The 20,156-nt window shown below is 50.2% G+C and overlaps 1 protein-coding gene across 3 annotated transcripts; it reads right to left on the reverse strand.

Moving 5' to 3' along the window:
- Positions 1-229: 229 nt before the first annotated feature.
- On the reverse strand, positions 230-19,628 carry LOC122367543. 3 transcript variants are annotated; one of them, XM_043340754.1, is made up of 13 exons: positions 19,385-19,628; positions 17,473-17,569; positions 5,254-5,407; positions 4,783-4,964; positions 4,424-4,612; positions 3,907-4,022; positions 3,453-3,606; positions 3,093-3,288; positions 2,741-2,890; positions 2,097-2,256; positions 1,487-1,682; positions 869-1,021; positions 230-646 (listed from the first exon to the last, which is right to left on the reverse strand). In XM_043340754.1, exons 1-13 carry the CDS (start codon positions 19,499-19,501, stop codon positions 579-581), a joined length of 1,932 nt encoding a protein of 643 aa, XP_043196689.1. In that variant the 5' UTR covers positions 19,502-19,628; the 3' UTR covers positions 230-578. The 3 variants fall into 3 exon arrangements, with proteins under 3 accessions (XP_043196689.1, XP_043196688.1, XP_043196690.1); XM_043340753.1 differs by having other exon boundaries at positions 19,504-19,607; XM_043340755.1 differs by lacking the exon at positions 17,473-17,569 and having other exon boundaries at positions 19,385-19,496.
- Positions 19,629-20,156: the final 528 nt, after the last annotated feature.

Genomic DNA, 20,156 nt, shown 5'->3' on the forward strand with positions numbered 1-20,156 from the left:
ATTAACCCGGGGGTGCAAATGCAGCGGCTCGCAGCAGGGCCGCTCCCGGCTCCCGTCCTCATGCGGGGCATCCCCAAATGCGAACGGCCAGGATATTTTAAACAAACTCATCGCTCCGCGGACCGAGTAGCAGCGTGGTTTTCGGGGTCTTGGTAGCAGCAACGAATACTACAGCATGCCCCGTAAGGCAGCGAGCACTTTCACGGCAGGGAATATGAAATATCGACGCTACAAACGCCTGTGTATTGGGTGAAATATGGAGCGCAATGAGATGAAACAACAACGGTGATGGTGATGAACACAATCATGGAGGACATTCGCCTCGTAGCTGATAACGCGTGAAGGCACACGCCAAAGGTCCTTACAATGAGCAGCCTTGTGGAATTACGAGTGGCCGACGTGTCCCGCCACGGGCCCTGGCCGCCGTCCGGAGGGCGGTCCCGCCCAGTGAGGCGCGGCGGCCCCTGGACGCCCGAACACCGCGCACTGACCGACTGCTGGAGGGATGCACACGGCTGTCATGGGGCGCCGGACGTGGACGGAGCACCGAGCGGGGGCGCAGCGGGCCGCTCAGCCGCTCAGCCGCGGTCAGCGGGTCCGCTCAGTCGGCCGTCGCAAAACGTACACCACGGGCCCAGGTCCACACCTGAGGACAAATGTAGCACATCAGTACAGAGCGACACCTAAACACCACCCCTGGCAATTATATAGCAATACAAACGAACAAGCCGGCTCCGTGTGACTCGAAACAGTGTCAACGTGATGCCAGGGCACATTACGCGTCCTTTTAGGGCAATGTCGACCATCTGCTACCGACATGTGTCCATCAACAAAGCACTTAAGGCTTCACTCTATGTGCCGCCCTCACCGGTCTCCGCCTGCGTGCTGTGCACGGCGAAGGCGCCGCACTGCTCACAGCGCCGGTAGGGCACCGCGTCGCAGAGCGCCAGCGTCTGGCAGCAGACCGGCAGCCGGTGGCCGGAGTGACACTCGGCCGTCAGCGTGGTCAGACGGGCCACCCGTGTGCAGCCGGTCAAGGAAACAGCCGCACAGTACACCGCACCCCTCCCGGCCCAGCACCATTGGGGGTGTGGATTGAATGTTTGTGTGTTGGGGGTGGGGGAAGTCGAGCCAGGTCAGCGACACATTGAGCTCGGCGGTAAGCAAAGTATTAACAAAAACTACATGAAAAGGCCCTTTGAAGTGTTCTTTGCCAGCCTATCGATGAAGTACGTCATCTATAGAGCAGTTGTTAAAAGGGAAATAAACACGAAAATGCAAATCTAGTTTAACTTTTTAGAGCTAAATATCGTTCACTTGACAAGCCATTACTTGAGGTTTCCTTGTTGAAAATTTGCTAAAGAAATGGGCAAACCAACCAACAACCACGCATGCTGAATTCAGCAGTGCATGACGTCCATTGGCTGAGGGCATATCAGCAGTTCACGCTGAGGCCTATTTGACCAGGGCGGTCAGTAAAGGATATTGTCCTGGCAGACTCCGCAGGGTGGCATGACGTCCGCCAGTTCGTCCAGTCGGCCGGGCGAGCTGAGCGCCACCAGGGCGGCCGCGCGCCGCGCGAACGCCGCGGCCGCGGCCGACTCAGCGCGGTCGGCGCGCGCCAGGGCGGCCGCCATGTGCGCGCGCAGCAGGTACCCGCGCAGCAGCTCTGTGTACTCCGACTGCGGGCAGCGGGCGGGCAGTTACCCCACTGCGGACAGGGGGCGGGCAGTTACCCCACTGCGGGCAGGGGGCGGGCAGTTACCCCACGGCGGACAGGGGGCGGGCAGTTACCCCACTGCGGACAGGGGGCGGGCAGTTACCCCACGGCGGGCAGGGGCGGGCATTACCCCACGGCGGGCAGGGGGCGGGCAGTTACCCCACTGCGGCCAGGGGGCGGTCAATGGGGCGTTAGCTAGGCAGAGAGGAGAGAAGACAGATCGCTTGGAGCTAATACTGGCCATAGATCCTGGAATCGGCACAACTCAGCAGCGATCCCCAGCTCGCGGCGGGCCGGCAGTCCGACACCAGAGGCGGTCTCAGTGGCGCCTATTCCACCGGTCCGTCCCGGTCGGAGCCTCTCGTGCGTCACCCACCATTCCGGCTGAGTCGGCGTCGGCGGCCGTCTGCCCGCGCTGGGCCCGAGACGCGCACGCCATGAACAGGGTGCACTGCAGGTGGCGCCGGGACTGCCGCGCCAGCATCTCCTCGTCGGCCGCCACAGAGAACGGCGACCGGTCCACCAGCATGGTCAGCCTGCCGGCCAGCGGGCTGTCAGTACCGGGCCTCCAGCAGCGTCCCGGCACCCCGACACCCCGCGCCCCAGCATCGTCAGCCTGCCGGCCGGCGGGCTGTCAGTACCCCTCCAGCAGCGTCCCGGCCGCCCGACACCCCGCGCCCCAGCATGGTCAGCCTGCCGGCCAGCGGGCTGTCAGAGCCCCTCCAGCAGCGTCCCGTCCCGGCCGCCCGACACCCCGCGCCCCAGCAGAGCCCACTCACCGGTGACGGTGCGGCCGATCACCCTGACACACCACAATGCCGACATCCTATCAGAAACAGCTAGGCACCTCAGGGCGTGCTAGGGGCGGCTCAGATAGGGAGACAGCAGGACCCGCCACAGCCCTGTCCAGTGCGCGCTGAGGCGTCCCACCGGAGCCGTGTCCAGTGCGCGCTGAGGCGTCCCACCAGAGCGCTGTCCAGTGCGCGCTGCGGCGTCCCACCGGAGCCGTGACCCACTGACCTGGCTGCCTCCAAGGTGTCTGCCAGCCGGTGCAGCGGCGCGGCCGTGTCCAGCGCCGCGTTGAACAGCGTGTCCAGCGGCCGCTCCAGCAGCGTGAAGCTGACGCGGATCGGCTCTCGCAGCACCAGGTGGTCGTAGTAGTCAAACACCCTGCCGGGGCACACCGGAGCGTCAAACACCCGACCAGGGCCGCGGCCGAGCGGCACTCGGCCAGTTGACAGCCAAATCCCCGAGCAGCCAATCTGGCCCTCCCCGGCCGCGGCCACTCCTCTAATCACACAGCCCCTCCGAGAGCCGCAGTCAGTACCCGGAGCCCGTTGGACCTGTCTGCCCGCCCGCGGTCGCTGCCCACCTCTCCACCGTGCACACCATGGCGCTGTTGGGTGAGGCGGCCAGCGCGTGGCACGAGTAGTGCACCGGGTCGAGCAGCAGCGCGGTGGGCGCCGCCGTCAGCTCCAGACCACCGTCGGCGCCCGTCACCACCAGCTGGCAGATCTGGTTGTAGAGGGTGGAGACGACCGCCCGGCCGGGAGCCAGCAGCGACAGGCCTGCCGGCGGACGCGGCCGGTCAGGGGCGCGCCGCCGTCCACAAACAGCCGTACACGCACATCTCGCAATACACACGTCTGTCCGTGACCCAACACTCTCCCATTTGACTCAGCAGCTCAGCGGCCCTTTGTTTCACGGCTGCTGTGACCCGACCTGAGCGCACCTGTCACCTGAGCGCCCTCCAGCCGGACGAAGGCGGAGCCTGTGACGGCGGCCGTGTTGCCGGCGAGCGCCAGCCGCAGCGCCACCACCGCGAACCCCTTGGCGAGCAGCACCACCGGGTCGGCGCCGCAGCCGGCCGCCACCACACTGGTCACCTGTGGCGTCACAAACAGACGGCGCTGACGTCACTGCACGGAGGCTGACGTCACTGCACGGAGCTGACGTCACTGCACGGAGCTGACGTCACTGCACGGCAGGCGCGGACGCCGGGCACGGGACGAGGCACGGACGGGCTACCGAGGCTATGGCGAGCAGCGGCGCTGAAGAAAAACATGAATATCACAGTGTCAAACCATCACTCCCCGACAGAGAGTACCACCCGGCCGGTTTGCGAGCGTTCCCGTTCTAGTTTGGTGGCTGGTTTGGCTAGTGGCCGCTGCGGCCGGGCCACTGACCGCCAGCTGGTCGTCGTCGGTCACCAGCGGCCAGGGGTCTGTGACGGTCACCTCCTCGCCCAGTCCCAGTCCGAAGCCGGTCAGCCGACCCGAGAGCCGGCCCAGCAGCAGCACACCTGACGGAGCGGCGCCGGCGGGCCGTCAGCGACCACCCGACGGCGGCAACACACGGGGCTCGACAATGGCACAGCACCTAGCAACGCCATACACATTACGGCGAACAAAACACCAACAAACGGCGCAAACGACTGGCGAATTTCCCGAGAGGCTGACATGTCTGTAACGTAAAACAATACCATAGGAAGCGAAATCAAAAGACTTGATAGTGTAACGATTAGAGCTGAAGTAAACGAGACGAGCATTAACAAGTGGCCGCACTCTAGTGCAGAGGAAAACGATAAAGTAATTCAGACCATATTCATTCATCGTCCTTGTCCGACCAGGTCAGAGAGTTGGAGTTGGGCGTCCCGGGTGCCCTCTGCCCGGTGCTGCCCGGACCGGGCGGTGGTGGACTGACCCGAGTCGAGGCAGGTGACGCACGTGACGCGATCCTCGGGCTCCGAGAGCGACCAGTAGGAGACGAGGCGCGCCTGGTCGGCGCCGGCCGCCAGCCGCCAGACGGCCACCTGGCCCGACCGCGTCACCGTCACCAGGTGGCAGCGCCGCGCACCGCCCGCGTCCGTCGTCACCGGCGTCCAGGCCATCTCTGCCGCACCAGTCCGTCAGTGGGGCCGGTCACACGCGGCGGATAACATGCAACTAACGTCCTAACGTTTACAGCACCCATCCGGAACACTCACCTCCATGACTGGACCACGTCCGCCCCGCTACTTCGATATTTCATCGGGCATAGCGTCCGCTAAATATGTCACCCACCGATGATGGAGAGGGCGTAGGCGCGCCGGCGCACGTCGTCCATGGTTTTGACGGCCTTGGCGGCCGGCTGTGCGTGGTGCCGGGTCCACTGGCGGCTGATCTCGACCATCAGGCGCGCTCTGTCCGTGCGCACCTCGTACACCCGCAGCCGACGGTCCCAGCTCAGTGTGGCCAACAGACAGCTGGGGGCGGGACGGCAGGGCAGAGGGTCACCCCGTGGGGGCGGGACGGCAGGGCAGAGGGTCACCCCGCCGGCGACGCCACTACCCGCCATGTGAGCCTGTATATCAGAAGTAAAACTAGGCATAGGCGTGCCAAAAAAGACGTCCATTAACCCTCGCCGGCACAGGGGAATGCGTTGAAACCCCTACAAGGAGAGTTTTCTGTTCACCAGCCGCCAGCAGCACCTACGACGTCATGTGCTGGTCGGCTCATCTGCTGCGGCGGGGCGGAGTGTGGCGGTGCACGCACCTGTCTGCAGCCGCCATGCCGGGCGGCGACCAGAGCGCCCGCCGGAACCCGGTGAACGTCTCGTGCTGCGCAGTCACCGACATGACCGAGGTGTCCAGGAACAGGTCGGTAGTGCGCTGGTGCCGCTCCCTGCAGATGGCCTGTAGCGGCAGGTCTGCAGCCACAGGCGACGGGCTGTCAGGTACCCCGAGCATGGGTGCAGCTAGTCCAACACGATGGTTCAGTCTAAAGCATGAAAAACAGACCAGACACAAGGCTTTTCGGACTCCTTCATGCAATATACGGCATATCCCTACTATTGTTTTTTCCTACAATGTAGGCTCAATAGCCAAATTTTAAAGATATAAAATATCCAATAATAAAACACATTCCATATTAACCGGCGCCCCGCTGTGGCTTCTGGATTTCAACGCCCTGCTGGAGGGCGGGGAGGGGGGGGGGGTATTCAAACGCCCCTTTCAACTCGGCTCCTGGGTGATGTAGCGACGCGCCGTAGGAAGCGTTCGAAAGAGCATAAATATTAACCCGCGCGGGGCTGGGGGGTAAATTTTACCCCCCCCTCGCGAATTTTTGCAATATCTCAAAAACGGCGGCGCGCAGAGCCGCCAAACTTTCAGTACCTTTTCTTACATCAATTTGACACATTCCCTGAAAACTTGAGCGAAATCCTTCGGATTTTTTTTTTTAGAAAATGACGTTTTAGTGACGTCATGTTCGCCATTTTCGCCTCAAAAACGGCAAAATTTCAAACGCCGCTAACATCTTCATTTTTAAGGAAAATCAAGACGTAACAAAAAAGGTTATACGTGGTTCTATTTTGTGTATCAAGTTGCTATCTCGGTTTTTTTAAAATTTTTGATTTTGGCCCAAATTTTTTCAAAAAACTGACTTTTGGGAAAATAATTATAAAATCCAAAATTTTGCGTGTACCTATCGAAAAAAACCGGAATATATGTCAGAGAAGTGGTCCATGTGCACCTACATACCAATTTTTAGAAGAATAGGTTCTAAAATGTGGGAGTTATTCAAAATTCTATGACGTCACCACAAACAATCTTTTTTTGAAAAATTATTTTTTTGGAAGTTCTAGACCTCGTACGGTAACAAAAATAGCACCATTCAATTCGCATGTGAAAAACTGCATCAGATAGACACCTTTTTAGGCCTGAACAACCAACTTCAAAAATTGACCTAACTTGACCTCGCCGGCCGAGGAGGGGGGGGGCGGGTACGACCCCCCCCCCCTCGCCGTTTCGCCCCTGGTGGAGCTAGCGCGTCGCGGAAAAAACGAGCGTGTGCGCCGTTACGAGACGCAGAGATTGGTACCCGATTTTAAGGTCCTAGGTCAACCGGTGACCTTTGAGGTCAGGTCAAGTGCCCCAAGGTACGGTTCAGTTTTTTGGTGAATAACTTCGCAAAAAACGGCCGCAGAGCCGCGATTTTGGCAGCATCGTGTTCACCTCACTCAGGCGCGTCGAATGATATACTTTTTGTTCGGGTCAGGTCAACTTGGGGTGTTGACCTAAGGTCAAGGTCAGGTCAGCACCCTCAGGTCACGAAGTTGGTCGAAAGAGGTCATGTCGCATATCATTCGATTTGGCAGGTCTCCCTGAGTCCATTGGTGGCTTCCCCGACTCGCTAGCTCAATTTGATCAAGAGTTATTGACGAAAAACTAATATGACCTTGATGACGTCATAAATGACGTCACGCAAGGTCAACATTGCAAAAGTGACGGATCGAACCTTGCAAGGAGTGCATCAAATCACGATTCTGCGTGCTTGAGATAGTTGGAGATCGTTCCCGGCGCCAGAATAGCAGTTTTCCTTTTTTCCCATTGACTTATAATGGTGAGGTCACGAAAATGACCTGACCTCATATGACCTTTAGGAAAAATCCGAGATAGGTATACAAGTTGTGAGACTCATAATGGATACTAGATCCTGCAAGTTTCATTTCCCTGTGACATCTCTGGCAGTGAGGGCGTTGCGAAGTTGCGACATCTGAAGACCGTGCAGAGGTTCACTTATGACGTCATAGGTCAGTGACCTGACCTGACCCAAAAACGCGGTTGGTGTCAAAAGATCCGGCTTGAATCAAAGGTCAGGTATGCCAAGTTTCAGCTCTCTATCGCCAGCGTGTTCGGAGCTATCGCGAAAAACCCCTATGGGGGGGGGCGGCACCCGCCCTCCCCCTCGGCCGGCGAGGGTTAAAGGGACAGTATCACCATTTTGATGAAATTTGACATTGCATAGGCCCCACCTTTCTGGTCCGGGAACTGAAGACCGATCCTCGAAGCTCCACACCGTTATCCCGCTATCGCCGCTCAAAGTACGGAAGGTGTACTAAACTTTGAATCGTGCTTCACTATCTTCACTGTTTAAATGTTTGCGCCGTTTTGAATTGACCGCCAGTAATAAAACTTTTACCCTGGTCATTTCATCAAATTTTATTAAGCCAAAACGTTTTTCGCACTTATTCATCACTGTTAAATTCATTAAATAGTCGTAGGCAATTTCCGCTGTTTCCTTCGGATTCTGGCGGCTCAACAAAGGAATTCCTCCAGCTTGAATCACAATCTCCCTCCAATGTATGACGTATATGTATGACGTCATCTGATCTGCTAAAAGTACTTCACATTTGCTTCAAGTACGAGAATATTGTCACGTGATATCTTCTGGGCAATACCTAATGCTGCCTTTCCCTAACGACAACTCAATCAGAAGAGCGGCCGCGTAAGCGTAGCGTCAATAATGTATTATCTGCGCCAGTTCTGTAGTAATTTCACAGGCTTCCAAAGTGGCGGCCATGCTTGTAGTGGTGGTTCGCTCATGAAAATGACTCGCTCATGAAAAAATATTTTTCACCGAGTTTGGTCCTACAACTATGTTTTTCTGATTCAGAAAAATAAGAAATGCTAGTAAAAAAAAATCAGCTCCATACATTGATTTTTTTTTCGATGATACTGTCCCTTTAAGTACATGTTTTTAGTTGTTCGTGATGAGATCTTTCGATTGGCGTTTGGCGCGTTCGGCTAGAGACCCCAGCCCCGCGCGGGTTAATGAAGAAATTACTTAACCCTCGCCCTGGTAGGGCATTTATCATAACACGGCCTGGCAGGGGGGGTCGATGCGACCCCCCCCCCCATCGCGATTGGCTCCAATGGCACCTAGAAACACCAAATTCGGTAGGTAGGTGGGCCCCCTGGAGTTCTCGCCCCTGTGCAAATTTGGTTGCTCTAGGTCAATATTTAGGGGGGTTTTGGGGGGTATAAATGTAAAAATTTCGCTAAAAACAGGTCAAAAGTTTTTCGCATATAACTTTTGATCTAATTAAGACAGAGCAAAAAGAAAAGCACCAGTGAACTCAGCACGTCAAGGCGCGTCGAATGATATACGTTTTAGCTTGCTTAAGTGTACTTAAAGTTTTTTCTTAAATTTTAAGTACACTTAAATTAATAAATTAAGTTTAAGTTACCCAAATTGCATCATATCACATATCATTCGATTCGGCTGATCACCAGGAACACAATGGTACCATTTTTTAAGCTCTAGCGTCATTATGTGCCAAGTTATTGGCAAAAACGTCATTTGACCTCAGTTGACCTCATTTGACCTGACCCATGGATAAGTACACCAAACAAAGAAGCACCAAGTGACCTGCTGTTGAGTAATGTGGTTTCAAAGCACAAAAGTGATAGAACGAAGCGGATATCTCCAGTATTTTCCTAATTTAGTATTTTCCCATAGGCTTAACATTACGACGTAATGACCTCTAACTGACCTCAGGTCAGTGACCTCAAAAAACCCGAACTATATGTTATACAACTCGGTGAACTTAGCACATCCTGAAAGTTTGAAGGAAATAAGTGCAAAACTGTGAGTTGGACAGGTGCAAAAAGAAATTTGAAATTTGACCATGACCTTGTACCGGTTTTTCTGACCTGGTGACCTGACCTAAGGTCACCCGGACCTGAAATTTTCAGGTCATATGTAAAAAGGTTGCCCCATAGGCTGTGCCAAATTTGGCGGCGCTGCGCGCCGCCGTTTTTTCGCTATCTTCGAAAAACCTTAGGGGGGTCGCATCGACTCCCCCCCTGCCTGGGCGAGGGTTAAGTCACTTTTTAGGTCAGATCAAAGGTCAGGTCACCAGAGGTCACCGAAGGTAGAATTTTGCCACTTTCCAGGTCAAACTTCGATAACTTTCGACAAACCGGCGCATAGCCCTCGCGGGCCCGGGGGGCGTTTTTCGCCTCCCCCCCCCCCTGGCGAATATTTGCGATAGCTCCCGAACGCTTAGGGATAGGAAAGCGAAACTTTCAGTACCTTTTCTCCCATCAATTTGACATCTTCTGAAGTAAAAAATTTGGACCTAGCCCCCTTGATGACGTCACAAGGTCCATTTTTCTAGACCCCTGCACGGCAAACTTCGGCGACACAGACGCAAACTTCAAATAGCTGCTAAAAATAGAGTTTTAGAGATAAAGACAAATTACGAGCACGGTTGTGTAGCATTTGACCTAGAGAAAAATAGAAAAATAGTTTTGGTGACCTGAGGTCAAAGGTCAGGTCAACGACCCCGAAATGTGGTTTTAGTTTTTCGCAAATAACTTCGACAAAAATGGTCCTAGAGCTACGGCAGTGGTACCATCGCATTCGCCTTGTCAAGCCGCGTCGAATGATATATATTTTGTTCGGAAGATGTCAAATTTTATGCTGACCTCATGTGACCTCGAATGACCTCTGGTTGACCTTGACACATGAAAGGTCGTTTATGATGGATTTGTACCCGCTGATCACGAATCTGGCATCTATTTTCCTCTAAGCCTTCATTTAGAGCTTCCGGATGGCAAAATTGTCTTATTTATTATTACTAACTTGAATTAGTGAAATAGCCTCTAGCAGGGATACTATTCAGTGACCTTGACCTTTGAACAGCCTTGTATCGTAAGAGGAACCACAAATAGGGAACTGATAAGCCTCAAAACATTTCAAAACATCTTGAAAGTTAGCACGCAAGATGTGCGAAAAAGTGCCAAGTTTGAGGTCAATTTTGAGCGTGACCTTGACCTTGACCTTTGATTTTGAGCATATTTTCGGAATCCTCAGATTCTCTTCTTTCGTTTGACACCCAATTTTGCCGGTTTGATGCCGCCTGCCGTCCTCTAGAAGGCTTACTTTGCTATCACTACACATGTGCCGGTTTTTGCCTTTGGCCTTGACCTCTGACCTTGAAAATTGACCTGAGGTCAAAAATTTTAGGTGCTTTAGAATCGTTTCGTAAGGACCTGTCATTTGGTATCGCTTTTGTTTCCGTAGCTCCCTAATTTACGGAGTTAGACAGGGGGGGGGCGAAAAACGCCCCCCGGGCTGCGGTGGTTGGGATTACCCCCCGGGCCCGGCCGGGATAGCTCAGGAACGGATAGAGCTACAGCGCCACAGAAACGCGTCGGAATGGCCCAATATACCATAGACGGCTTTAGATACGATGAACTTTGACCACCTTGAGGTCTGTTTTGCCATTGAGCAACTGTAAGGTCATGTGACGTCACCAAAGGTCAAAGTTTTTTTTTTGCTAACTCCTTACAGGAACGAGATGCAGCCGCGCAGATGTTCTCATTGTGTTCAGCTCGTCAAGGCGCATCGAATGATATACATGATGACCTTGAGCCTTGAGGTCACGTGGCCTGAGGTCAACCTTTGACCTTGACCTTTCGACGTCAACACATATATGATTCGATGCAGATTGACGAGAGGATCACGGTGGTTAGCTTGGCTACTTCGAAAGTTATTCGAGAAAAACTCATCTAGCACTGCCAATTTGACTTTTTTGACCCCTGTGACGTCATTTTTGACCTGAACTAGCAATGGCCTTAGTAAAAATTGTAGGTAGATCTTGTCCGTGCGTACCTCATGCCGTTTACCACTTGTCTCTTTGGGTCTGTTCCAGTCGCACTTCCTAACACCTCTAAACTCCTCCAAGAGCAAGATAGTGGAGGTTGGAGCAGGGCCCTCCTTGGCTTTGTAGGTTCACTCATAGTAGTGTTGGGAAGTGTTTAAAATGACCTTCGTCCAAAAGAGGCGCCTTTCAATTTTGCTTCTATAGACTTATTATGGAGGCGCGTAAAACGGACCTGACCTTTAGGTCACTGATATCAAAACTGGAAGATATTAATTCTGTATATCCTGTTGCTCTTTTTACTTATTTTTGTTTCATATAGGTAGGTACTGTTGCTCTTCTAAATTGCTGAAAGTGTCAAAGCCATTGGTCAGTCGGCATAGCTATGGCAGGCTTTGACCCGCGCCCCAGTGGCGGTCTCGGCCAACTTCGCCAAAAGTTGACCTTAGGTCACGTGACCTAAGGTCAACTTTTGACCTTTCGACCTTTCGAGGTCAACATACATATGTTTCGATGCGGATCGACGAGAGGATCACGATGGTGCTATTAGTTTGTTCCTAGCTGGGATACCTTGAAAGTTATTCGAGAAAAACTTCATATATGTAGTGCCGCAATTTTGACTTCCTTTTTTGCTCCTGTGACGTCATCTTTGACCTGACCTGAAAATGACCTGAATAAAAATTATAGACCTTATCCGTGTGTACCCTGCACCGTTTACCGCTTGTTGCTATCTTGCTTTATTCTCGAGATCTCGCTGTCGCTCCCACTCGTCACGTGACCTAAGGTCAACTTTTGACCTTTCGACCTTTCGAGGTCAACATATATCGACGAGAGGATCACGATGGTGCTATTAGTTTGTTCCTAGCTGGGATACCTTGAAAGTTATTCTAGAAAAACTTCATATATATGTAGTGCCGCAATTTTGACTTCCTTTTTGTTCCTGTGACGTCATCTTTGACCTGACCTGAAAATGACCTCAGTAAAAATTATAGACCTTATCCTTTTGTACCCTGCACCGTTTACCGCTTGTCGCTATCTTGCTTTATTCTCGAGATCTCGCTGTCGCTCCCGCTCGTAATAATGGACAGGTCATAAAAATGACCTGACCTGAGGTCAACGCAGGGCGATATCCACTTTTTTATTTTCGCATATGAATGACAATTGATAAGGCTTTAATCGTCATCAGACAAAATTGCAACTTTCAGTGGGGAAAATATCAAGGTCACTCTTCGAAAAATAGGTCAAAAGGTCACGTGATCAAAATTTTCAAAAATTGAAAATCCGAGATAGCCAAAATATTTGTTGGCTGATTGTGAGTTGAACCATATAAGGTTTTTATCGTAGAAAACCAGTAGTTTCTGAGTTATAGGCCGCCAAATATAGGGCTGCAGCGCGACCTGCTGGAATTGCCCGAGGCTATATCTCGGAAACCGTTGTTCGAAGAAAAAATCCTTGCCACAGCTGGCTTCCCCGCCCATCACAACCCCTTACACCAGTTTTCAACGAAAAAAAAATATGAGGGTGCAAATTTAATTTTTTATTTGTCGATTTGTCGTGGAACGCCCCCATAGTGAGGGGGGCATATGTTACCTACCACCAACCTCTAATTCAAAAAGTAAGAGGGCTAGGCTAGAAAGACGCAGTACAAAGCAGTCGATAGCTCTCAATGTGTACGTTTGAAAGTAGGTATTTCGGTCATTTCTCATCTTAGAGCAATATTGGGGTCACCGGAGGTCATCAAAGGTAAAACTTTGCCAAATGTCATTATATTTTTCAGAATACATGCCATTATCTCAGGAACTGTGATAGCTAGCAAAAACACTTGGAAAAGCAATCGATAGCTTTTTAACTCTTCTTTTGATAAGGCCATCATCAAAATTGACGTCAGGTCAACGGTTGAGCCTCCATAGGTCAAATATTGTAAAAATAGCTGTTTTTGGATAGAACCTTTTCACGAATAACTTTTGAACCAGCAAAGATCAAGAATTGGCAATGGCACTATCGTGTTTCTCTCCTTCAGTCGCTTCGAAACATTTATTTTTTACTTGGAAAGGTCAATGTCAAATTTCTCACCTCAGGTCAAGGTCACGTGGTGACCCAAATAGGTCATGTTGCATTTCATTCGATGCGTATCGACAAGACACAAACACAATGAAGCATTCCCCAGCGTTCTATCTCTTTCCAATCGAGAGTTAATCGCAAAACAATGTTTGTAGTCTCAAATGACCTCGGATGACCTTTCTGAGGCGATCAGCAAAAAAGACACCATGGTCGTCACGGGTGGTCCAAATCATTGTGATTCTGAAATATTTGGACTGTTCCTATGCGTACACACGGATCTAGAGGCATGTTTATTTTTCTCCATTGACTTATAATGGAAAGGTCACGCTTCTGTCCTGACCTTAGGTCACGGATATTAAAATCTAAAATATATAAAATTATAAGTGCCCATAACAGCATGCAATCCATTCAGTTTAAAACCTCTCTGACAAACACTGCAGGCTGGACATGATTGCAAACTTTTTTGGCTTCGTCAGTTAACTTGACCTGGCGACCTGACCTGACATGACCTGGGGTCAAGAGTTTCACACATTGTCCAAAATTGATGTACAGAAATAAACTCCAAGCGGCGCGGTTTCTTATTCGCACGCAATAAACGCGGCTGGGTGTTAACATATGCCCCCCCCCCCCCCACTGGGGCGAAGGTTAAAACTTTTTATGACGTGAGGTCACTTAACCCGCGCCGGGCCGGGGGGTTTGAACACCCTGCGGTTTTTCGCAGATATCTCAAAAATGGTGGCGCGGAGCGGCGCCGCCGTTTTTGGCACACCTGTTCGTGCATCTTTTCCGCACATGTTGTGAAAATTTCAGACCCAGGTCGCCTTAGGTCAGGTCACCAGGTCACGCCAAGTGACCTCACCTCAGAAAAAAAATAATGCTCGTCATAGCTACACCGATTGATCGATTGCCTTGAAACTTTCAGCGATTTATAAGAGCAACATTATCTATAAAATGCATATCTCGGAATTTTGATATCGGTGACCTAAGGTCAGGTCAATTTTGAGGCCTCTCCATTATAAGTCAATGGGAGAAAATTGAAAAGCGTCTGTTTTGCACGAACGCTATTCTAGACACTCTCAAACATCGAGATCATTAGCGTCGCCACGGGGGGGGGGGGCAAGCGGGGCAGCTTGCCCCCCCCCCCCAACCTCGGACCGGGCACCCCCTGAGATCGATACAGATCCGATGAGATTTAGGGGTCGGGAAAAATGGGGGGTATTTTTCTGAGAATGCCTGTGAGGTCAGACTCGGTTGGAGCGTGCAGTTCAAACCAGAGTCGGAGTCGCAGTCGCCAAAATCTTCAAGAATCCTACTCCAGACTCGGAAATGTCAATGCTGTGGTTCATTCCCTGTTCCTAGTTGGTTCTTTATTACATTTTATAGCTTATTTTCATAAGTTTTGGAGTGCTGACACATAATTTTCGTTCAAAGCATGACACGAAATCTTCGGGACCTTTCTCAATTCTCGTCAAATGTCTGCGACAGGCTCAAGTACTGTTCAAGCGTCGCAAGGTTCATGAGCTTGCTTTTCACACAGGCTCCTAAGGAGCTCTACTGAGCTCTAAGAAGCTTTCAGAGGGCCCAAATCGGCCTCTGAGAGTCCCACTGGTGGCCATGTTCTCTGAGGGTCCATACAGGGATCTTTGAGGATCTTATACATACGTAGACCTCCGAAGGGCCACACGGATCTTTGAGGATGCCTTCGAAAATTTCTGAGAACCTTAACTGGCCTCTGATAGCTCAGCCGAACTTTTGAGGCGACAGACTTTGCTAACCCCAAGCCGGCATCTGAGGGGTCACAAATCACGTGTCCCTCTCAGGGCCGCAACACATGTTTCTTTTGTCCCTACGTAGCGTCCTTAGGGATTCGAAACAGACCCCGATGGTTCACACTGTTATCCGAGGACTCCAAGCTCCCCTGTGCCTAGTCGCTTAGCGCCCGCCACCCACACTGGCTTCTGAGGGCCCCACCTTGGGCTCAGAAAGCCCTAAAGCACCACATACACGTAAATATTTGGGGTGACCCTCGCCGATCTCCGGGATCCTAAGCAGGCTTCTGAGAATCCAAACTGACCGTGAGTGGCCTGAAATGGCCTAGAAGTACCAAGCTTATCTTAACGGGATCCCTTGCCGCTATGCCGTGCGTAACTTTTGGTTCCGTTAAACATTTTTTGTTCGCGTTTGCAGCGCTTCCCTTCACACGAAAAACGAGAAACTTTTTGTTCACACTCGAGTTAACAAAACACTTCACCTCGCGGGAGCAAAGATAAATTACTTCCGATTCACACTTCCGACATTCACTCTCCGCCGAATGCCCAACTTAGCCACAATCGGCGGCTGGTATAAGCCCTATGCATTTCATGTAAAACCTCTGCATGCATGCGTGAATGGAGTTTTGGCAGGGTGATCCGATCAAATGGACCGTTTTTTCACCATTTTTCTGGGTGATGATCATGAGCGACGAGCGCCTGCACAGGGGCCCTCTGCAGTGCGTCGGCAATTGCAGCCACTGTAATTCTACCGGTCGTTTTTTGTCCGGAAATTTCAAAATCTCGTATTTGTCTGTAAAAAATTACATGTCATAGCTAGAAGAAAAACATTGTCACCATCGGATTCCTCGCACCATTGCGCGTCGAATGATATGTAAAACGAGTGAGTAGCGACTGGGAAAGGCAAGATTTAACACAAAAGTTGATTTTGCCCCCCAACCGAAAATCTCTGGCGACGCCTATGATCGAGATGTAGGTAAAATTGACACACTGAACCGTAAAATGGCAACTGTGACCCCTCGTTAAGTCCCCGAGGTCATCTCAGGTCACGAACAGCATCTAACAGTTTTTCGTAACTTCTGATAGAGGCGTGCTAGAGCGCTGAAAACGCCTTAGATGTGTTCGGCTCGACGTTGCGGATCGACTGATATGCAACATGACCTTTTCCGGTCAGGTCATGACCTTGACCCGAGGTCAAATTTTCAAGTTGACCTTTCAAGTTCAAATTATAGTTCATTCGACGCGTCTCGACGAGAGGAACACGATGCTGGCAAAAGAAATGTCATGGCTCTTTTGAGTCAAAAGTTATTGCCGAAAACCACTTTTCGTAAAAACGGCTATTTTTGGAGTTTTTGCCTTCTGGAGGCTAGACCGTTGCCCCGAGGTCAAATCTGAGAGCATTAATCAGAAAGGTCTGTAAAAGGGCTATCGAACGCGCTTTTCCGCGGCGCTGTAGCTCTATCGGTTCCCGAGATAGCCGTTGGCAGTTTCCAAAATGTTGAAATAGTCAGCATTTTACCTTTGGTGACCTCTGGGGACCTGACCTTTGACCTGACCCAAAAAATGACCGGTGTTTTCGTCCTTATTTTGGACGTTCTTTAGATTGTCGCTTACCGCGTGTCGCTACGTGGCCCAGGAGCCGAGTTAGAAGGGAGGAGGGTGTTCAGACACCCCCTCCCCCCCCCCGGCCCGGCCCGGAATCTCAGAGCACCGGCCGGCTCGGGTTAATGTGACCTGGTGTCCTGACCTTGAGTAACCTTGGCCTGAAGTTTTCACAGCATGTGTGGAAAAGATGTAGGTATGAATTGGCGCACCAACAACGGCGGCGCGCGCCGCCGTTTTGTAGATATTCGAGAAGAACCGAAGAGGGGGTGTTCAAACACTTCAAGCAGGGCGCAGGTTAATGCCTTATACGACTGACCAATTTATTCATATTTTAAGCTGCAAAGCTACACTAACTGGATGCCAATGTCACTGGCAAGGATGGGAAATACTTATCTTTCTAGCTGGTTTATTTGTCATTGGGTCTACAATGCAGGAATATTTCTATCTCGCACTTCTCTGAGATGCAAGGATAAGGTCTCGAGGGTTCATAGCCAAAAATCAAGACTTCAAGTGATGACGGGTCAATAACTGAACCATATTTAATGATTGTGTATGAACCCTATGAAATGAAAACAAACTAATTTTAATCTATTTTTACGTGGATGAATATAACATTTAAATATAATATTCAATTAATTAAGAATAAACCTCAACATAGAAAGATATGGGATTCTTCATGGCTCACTCGTGGAAGATCGGATATCTTTTCCTCTCGTGTTACAGAAAAACCTCGCTCCTTTGTCGCTCGGTTTTTCAGTAACCCGCTTGGAAAAGATATCCTCATCTTCCACTCAGAGCCATGAAGAATCCTCTATATGGATGGAAAATCATAAAAAAACAACACCACACTTTTGGATAGCTCTTGATATATACAAAATTTCCACAGACCTTTTTCAAAGCAGAGATTCTGCTCCTTCTCTGGCATGATCTTTGTTAGCACGCCAGCAGCAGTGAGTTCTTTTTCATGGGGTTTACATTTCACCTCCTGTAAAATGAGAAGTCTAATCAATACAACTTAAAATAAATATTAAGTGCCTACAAGATGTTTCAGCCTACATCTATTACTTGGAATGATAGAAATACAACAAGATGCCTTTTGGGGCAATCAACAAGTGAGCATGGACAAACAAAGGCGATGCAAAGAAATGTGCAGATGAAGATGTACAGCTGAATATTTGCACAGCAAATATATGCTGGAAAAAGATTTGTTCTAAAATCCTGATCAGATGAATGCCTCTGCACAGACTGTGGGTCTGTTCCCGAGGCTAATAAAAAAAAGGAAAAATATGGATGGAGGAAGGCTGGATGAGCTTCAAGGAGAGCAGTTTTGGAGCATCCATGGGACTATCCCCAAGAGGAAATCAGCTGTTTGTGGGCAGCAACAGTTTACAATGTATGGCACACCAATGATCGTTGAATACAAATTATCTCAATCCCTGCACCATTGTTCACTTCACTCAAATCTCATTGTTCAGCAATTCATGCTAGCATTGTATGCACCAATATACCTCTACCAAAGCCTCATCCAGGGCCCTGTTTTGCAGCAAACTGCCAGCATGAGTGCCACATTGGGTTTCCAAGGAGACATCAACAAACTTGTACTCTCTAATATTGAGTCAAGTCATCAACCTTGGCCCTGTTTCACCGGTGATAGCAGCACCCGGCTGCTATTACAGTGTCAAATTGGGTTTCCATGGAGACGTCAACAAGCCTATTCCTCCAACACTAACATAAGTGTGACGTCAGCTCGCGAAATAGAATAGTAGCGCGCCGCTATCAGCGGTGAAACAGGGCCCTTGGGTCCAGGTCCAAGCATGACATCATATGTTTGACCACAACTTGTGACATTAGCCTACAAAGTGAGCCAATAGCAGCTCCTGGATAGCAGAGCGTGATGGAACAGTAGGTACAGTCCACAGCAGAAGTAATGTGGGGTTTCAGTCATGCTCATGGGTATGTTCTGCTTCTGAAGCTTAGGAACGATTAGCCAGACTACAATGAAACTTTGAATGTACCTAGCTTATATGTATCGTCACCCTTGCAGCTGCAACTTTAGCTATTGACATCTTCTTTTCGATCACTCCGCATTAAACAATCGCCAGTCAAAGCCAACCGTTGAGATTGGTAAAACTCTACATTACTTACCTAAGCGGTGGGCTGTACCTGCCTACCCTGAAATCTATTTTTGTTTGGGAAGAAGGAGAATAATGATGGTGACATGCTTCTGCTGTTCCTATGATGTCATTTGGAAGCAATAATTTGACATTCTGAAAGTGCAGCAGATATTACGCAAAGCAGTATATACACCACGTTTTACCTTACCTTACCTTACTTTGATCAGAATTTGATGTTTGCCCAGTGGGCGTCCAGCCTAGATTTGAAGAGGTTTTAACAATGGTTTTAGTAAAAGAGTTAAAAATCGTTAGATCTCTGCTGACATCAAATTCTAAGGGGGCATTCAAATGCATTAATTAGCCTCTTAGCATCTGAAAACTGCAAATTTGAAATAAAATATCTCTGAATAAAGCGATTCTTGATGTTTTGAGTTCCGAAACCGGTAAGTACAAGGCAGGGATACCAATTAGGCTATTTCAACTCAAAACTAATGTTAAGGTGGGATGGTCACTTTAAAGAGGAAATCAAAGGACCTAGAAGAAGGTCCAATGAACCACTGGAACAGACCCCAAGCTTTAAGGATTGGGAGCAGCCGAGACCCATGATGCATGAAATATAGATCATGCCATGCATGTCAGATGACATCCTCATACCATATAAGCCGTGCTCATATAATCATACTCACATAAATGCAAACCGCATGTTGAGTTGCAACTGCAATTTTGTTATCTTTTGACCAATCAACTACAAAATCATTTAGAAGAGCCCCAGGCTCATGGAAAAGCTGTGTGAGCTTAGCCATACCAAGTTGCAGTTTCAGGTCTTGAATTTAACGAGTTGAGGGCTTCCGCTTGAAGCCTTGAAGTCTTTATTTGTAGAGGTTTGAAGCGTTTGAAAGTTCCCAAACTATCCCAAGGCTATAGAACTCCAGGTAAGGACACCAGCCGTTTGACCTTGAACGCCGCCGGCCGGCCGATGACGTCATTGGAGGCAAGCCGGCTCGGCGGACGCATCGAGCGAGCGTATAACGGAGGAGCGTTGGGACGTTGCGGGAGCCGGGGAGAGATTTTAAAGCGTTTGCATACCACCATTGTTATATTAATTGATCTAGACTGCATTCTTATAAAGCTCGACGCATCTTAGGCCTGGATGGTGCGTACATTCGTAGAACGGTCCGACGTCCGTGGTCGAAGCTGTCTACTTTATATACCAAAAGACGCCAAGACCGGTGCAATAACGGCGACCCGATCCCGTCTGGTGATAGACTCGTTAAGACCCAGGCCGAGTCTGACCCGTCTACTTTTAGGGAAACGGGGTGGGTGAATTGACAACCGAATACCGATGGTTAGAATTGATCCCGTCGTAGAGCGATGGTTGATTGACAGACAAACAACACATGTTGTAGTGGGCGGATAAGCATCAGGGATAATGCCTGAACGTAGGCAAGCATAATTGGT

The sequence above is a fragment of the Amphibalanus amphitrite genome, unplaced genomic scaffold (genome assembly GCF_019059575.1).
Source record: "Amphibalanus amphitrite isolate SeventyFive unplaced genomic scaffold, NRLGWU_Aamphi_draft 000876F_arrow, whole genome shotgun sequence".
Classification (NCBI taxonomy): Eukaryota; Metazoa; Arthropoda; class Thecostraca; order Balanomorpha; family Balanidae; genus Amphibalanus; species Amphibalanus amphitrite.

Bases quoted from the DNA above. Each gene is read 5' to 3' on its own strand.
- LOC122367543 (XM_043340754.1), bottom strand. From the start codon at position 19,501: ATGGCTAAGCTCACACAGCTTTTCCATGAGCCTGGGGCTCTTCTAAAT. The intron at 17,570-19,384 runs GTGAGTATGATT...CTCATTTTACAG, and splicing joins AACATGCGGTTTGCATTTAT to GAGGTGAAATGTAAACCCCA. The intron at 1,022-1,486 runs ATATCCTTTACT...CCGGCTGCACAC, and splicing joins CTGCGGAGTCTGCCAGGACA to GGGTGGCCCGTCTGACCACG.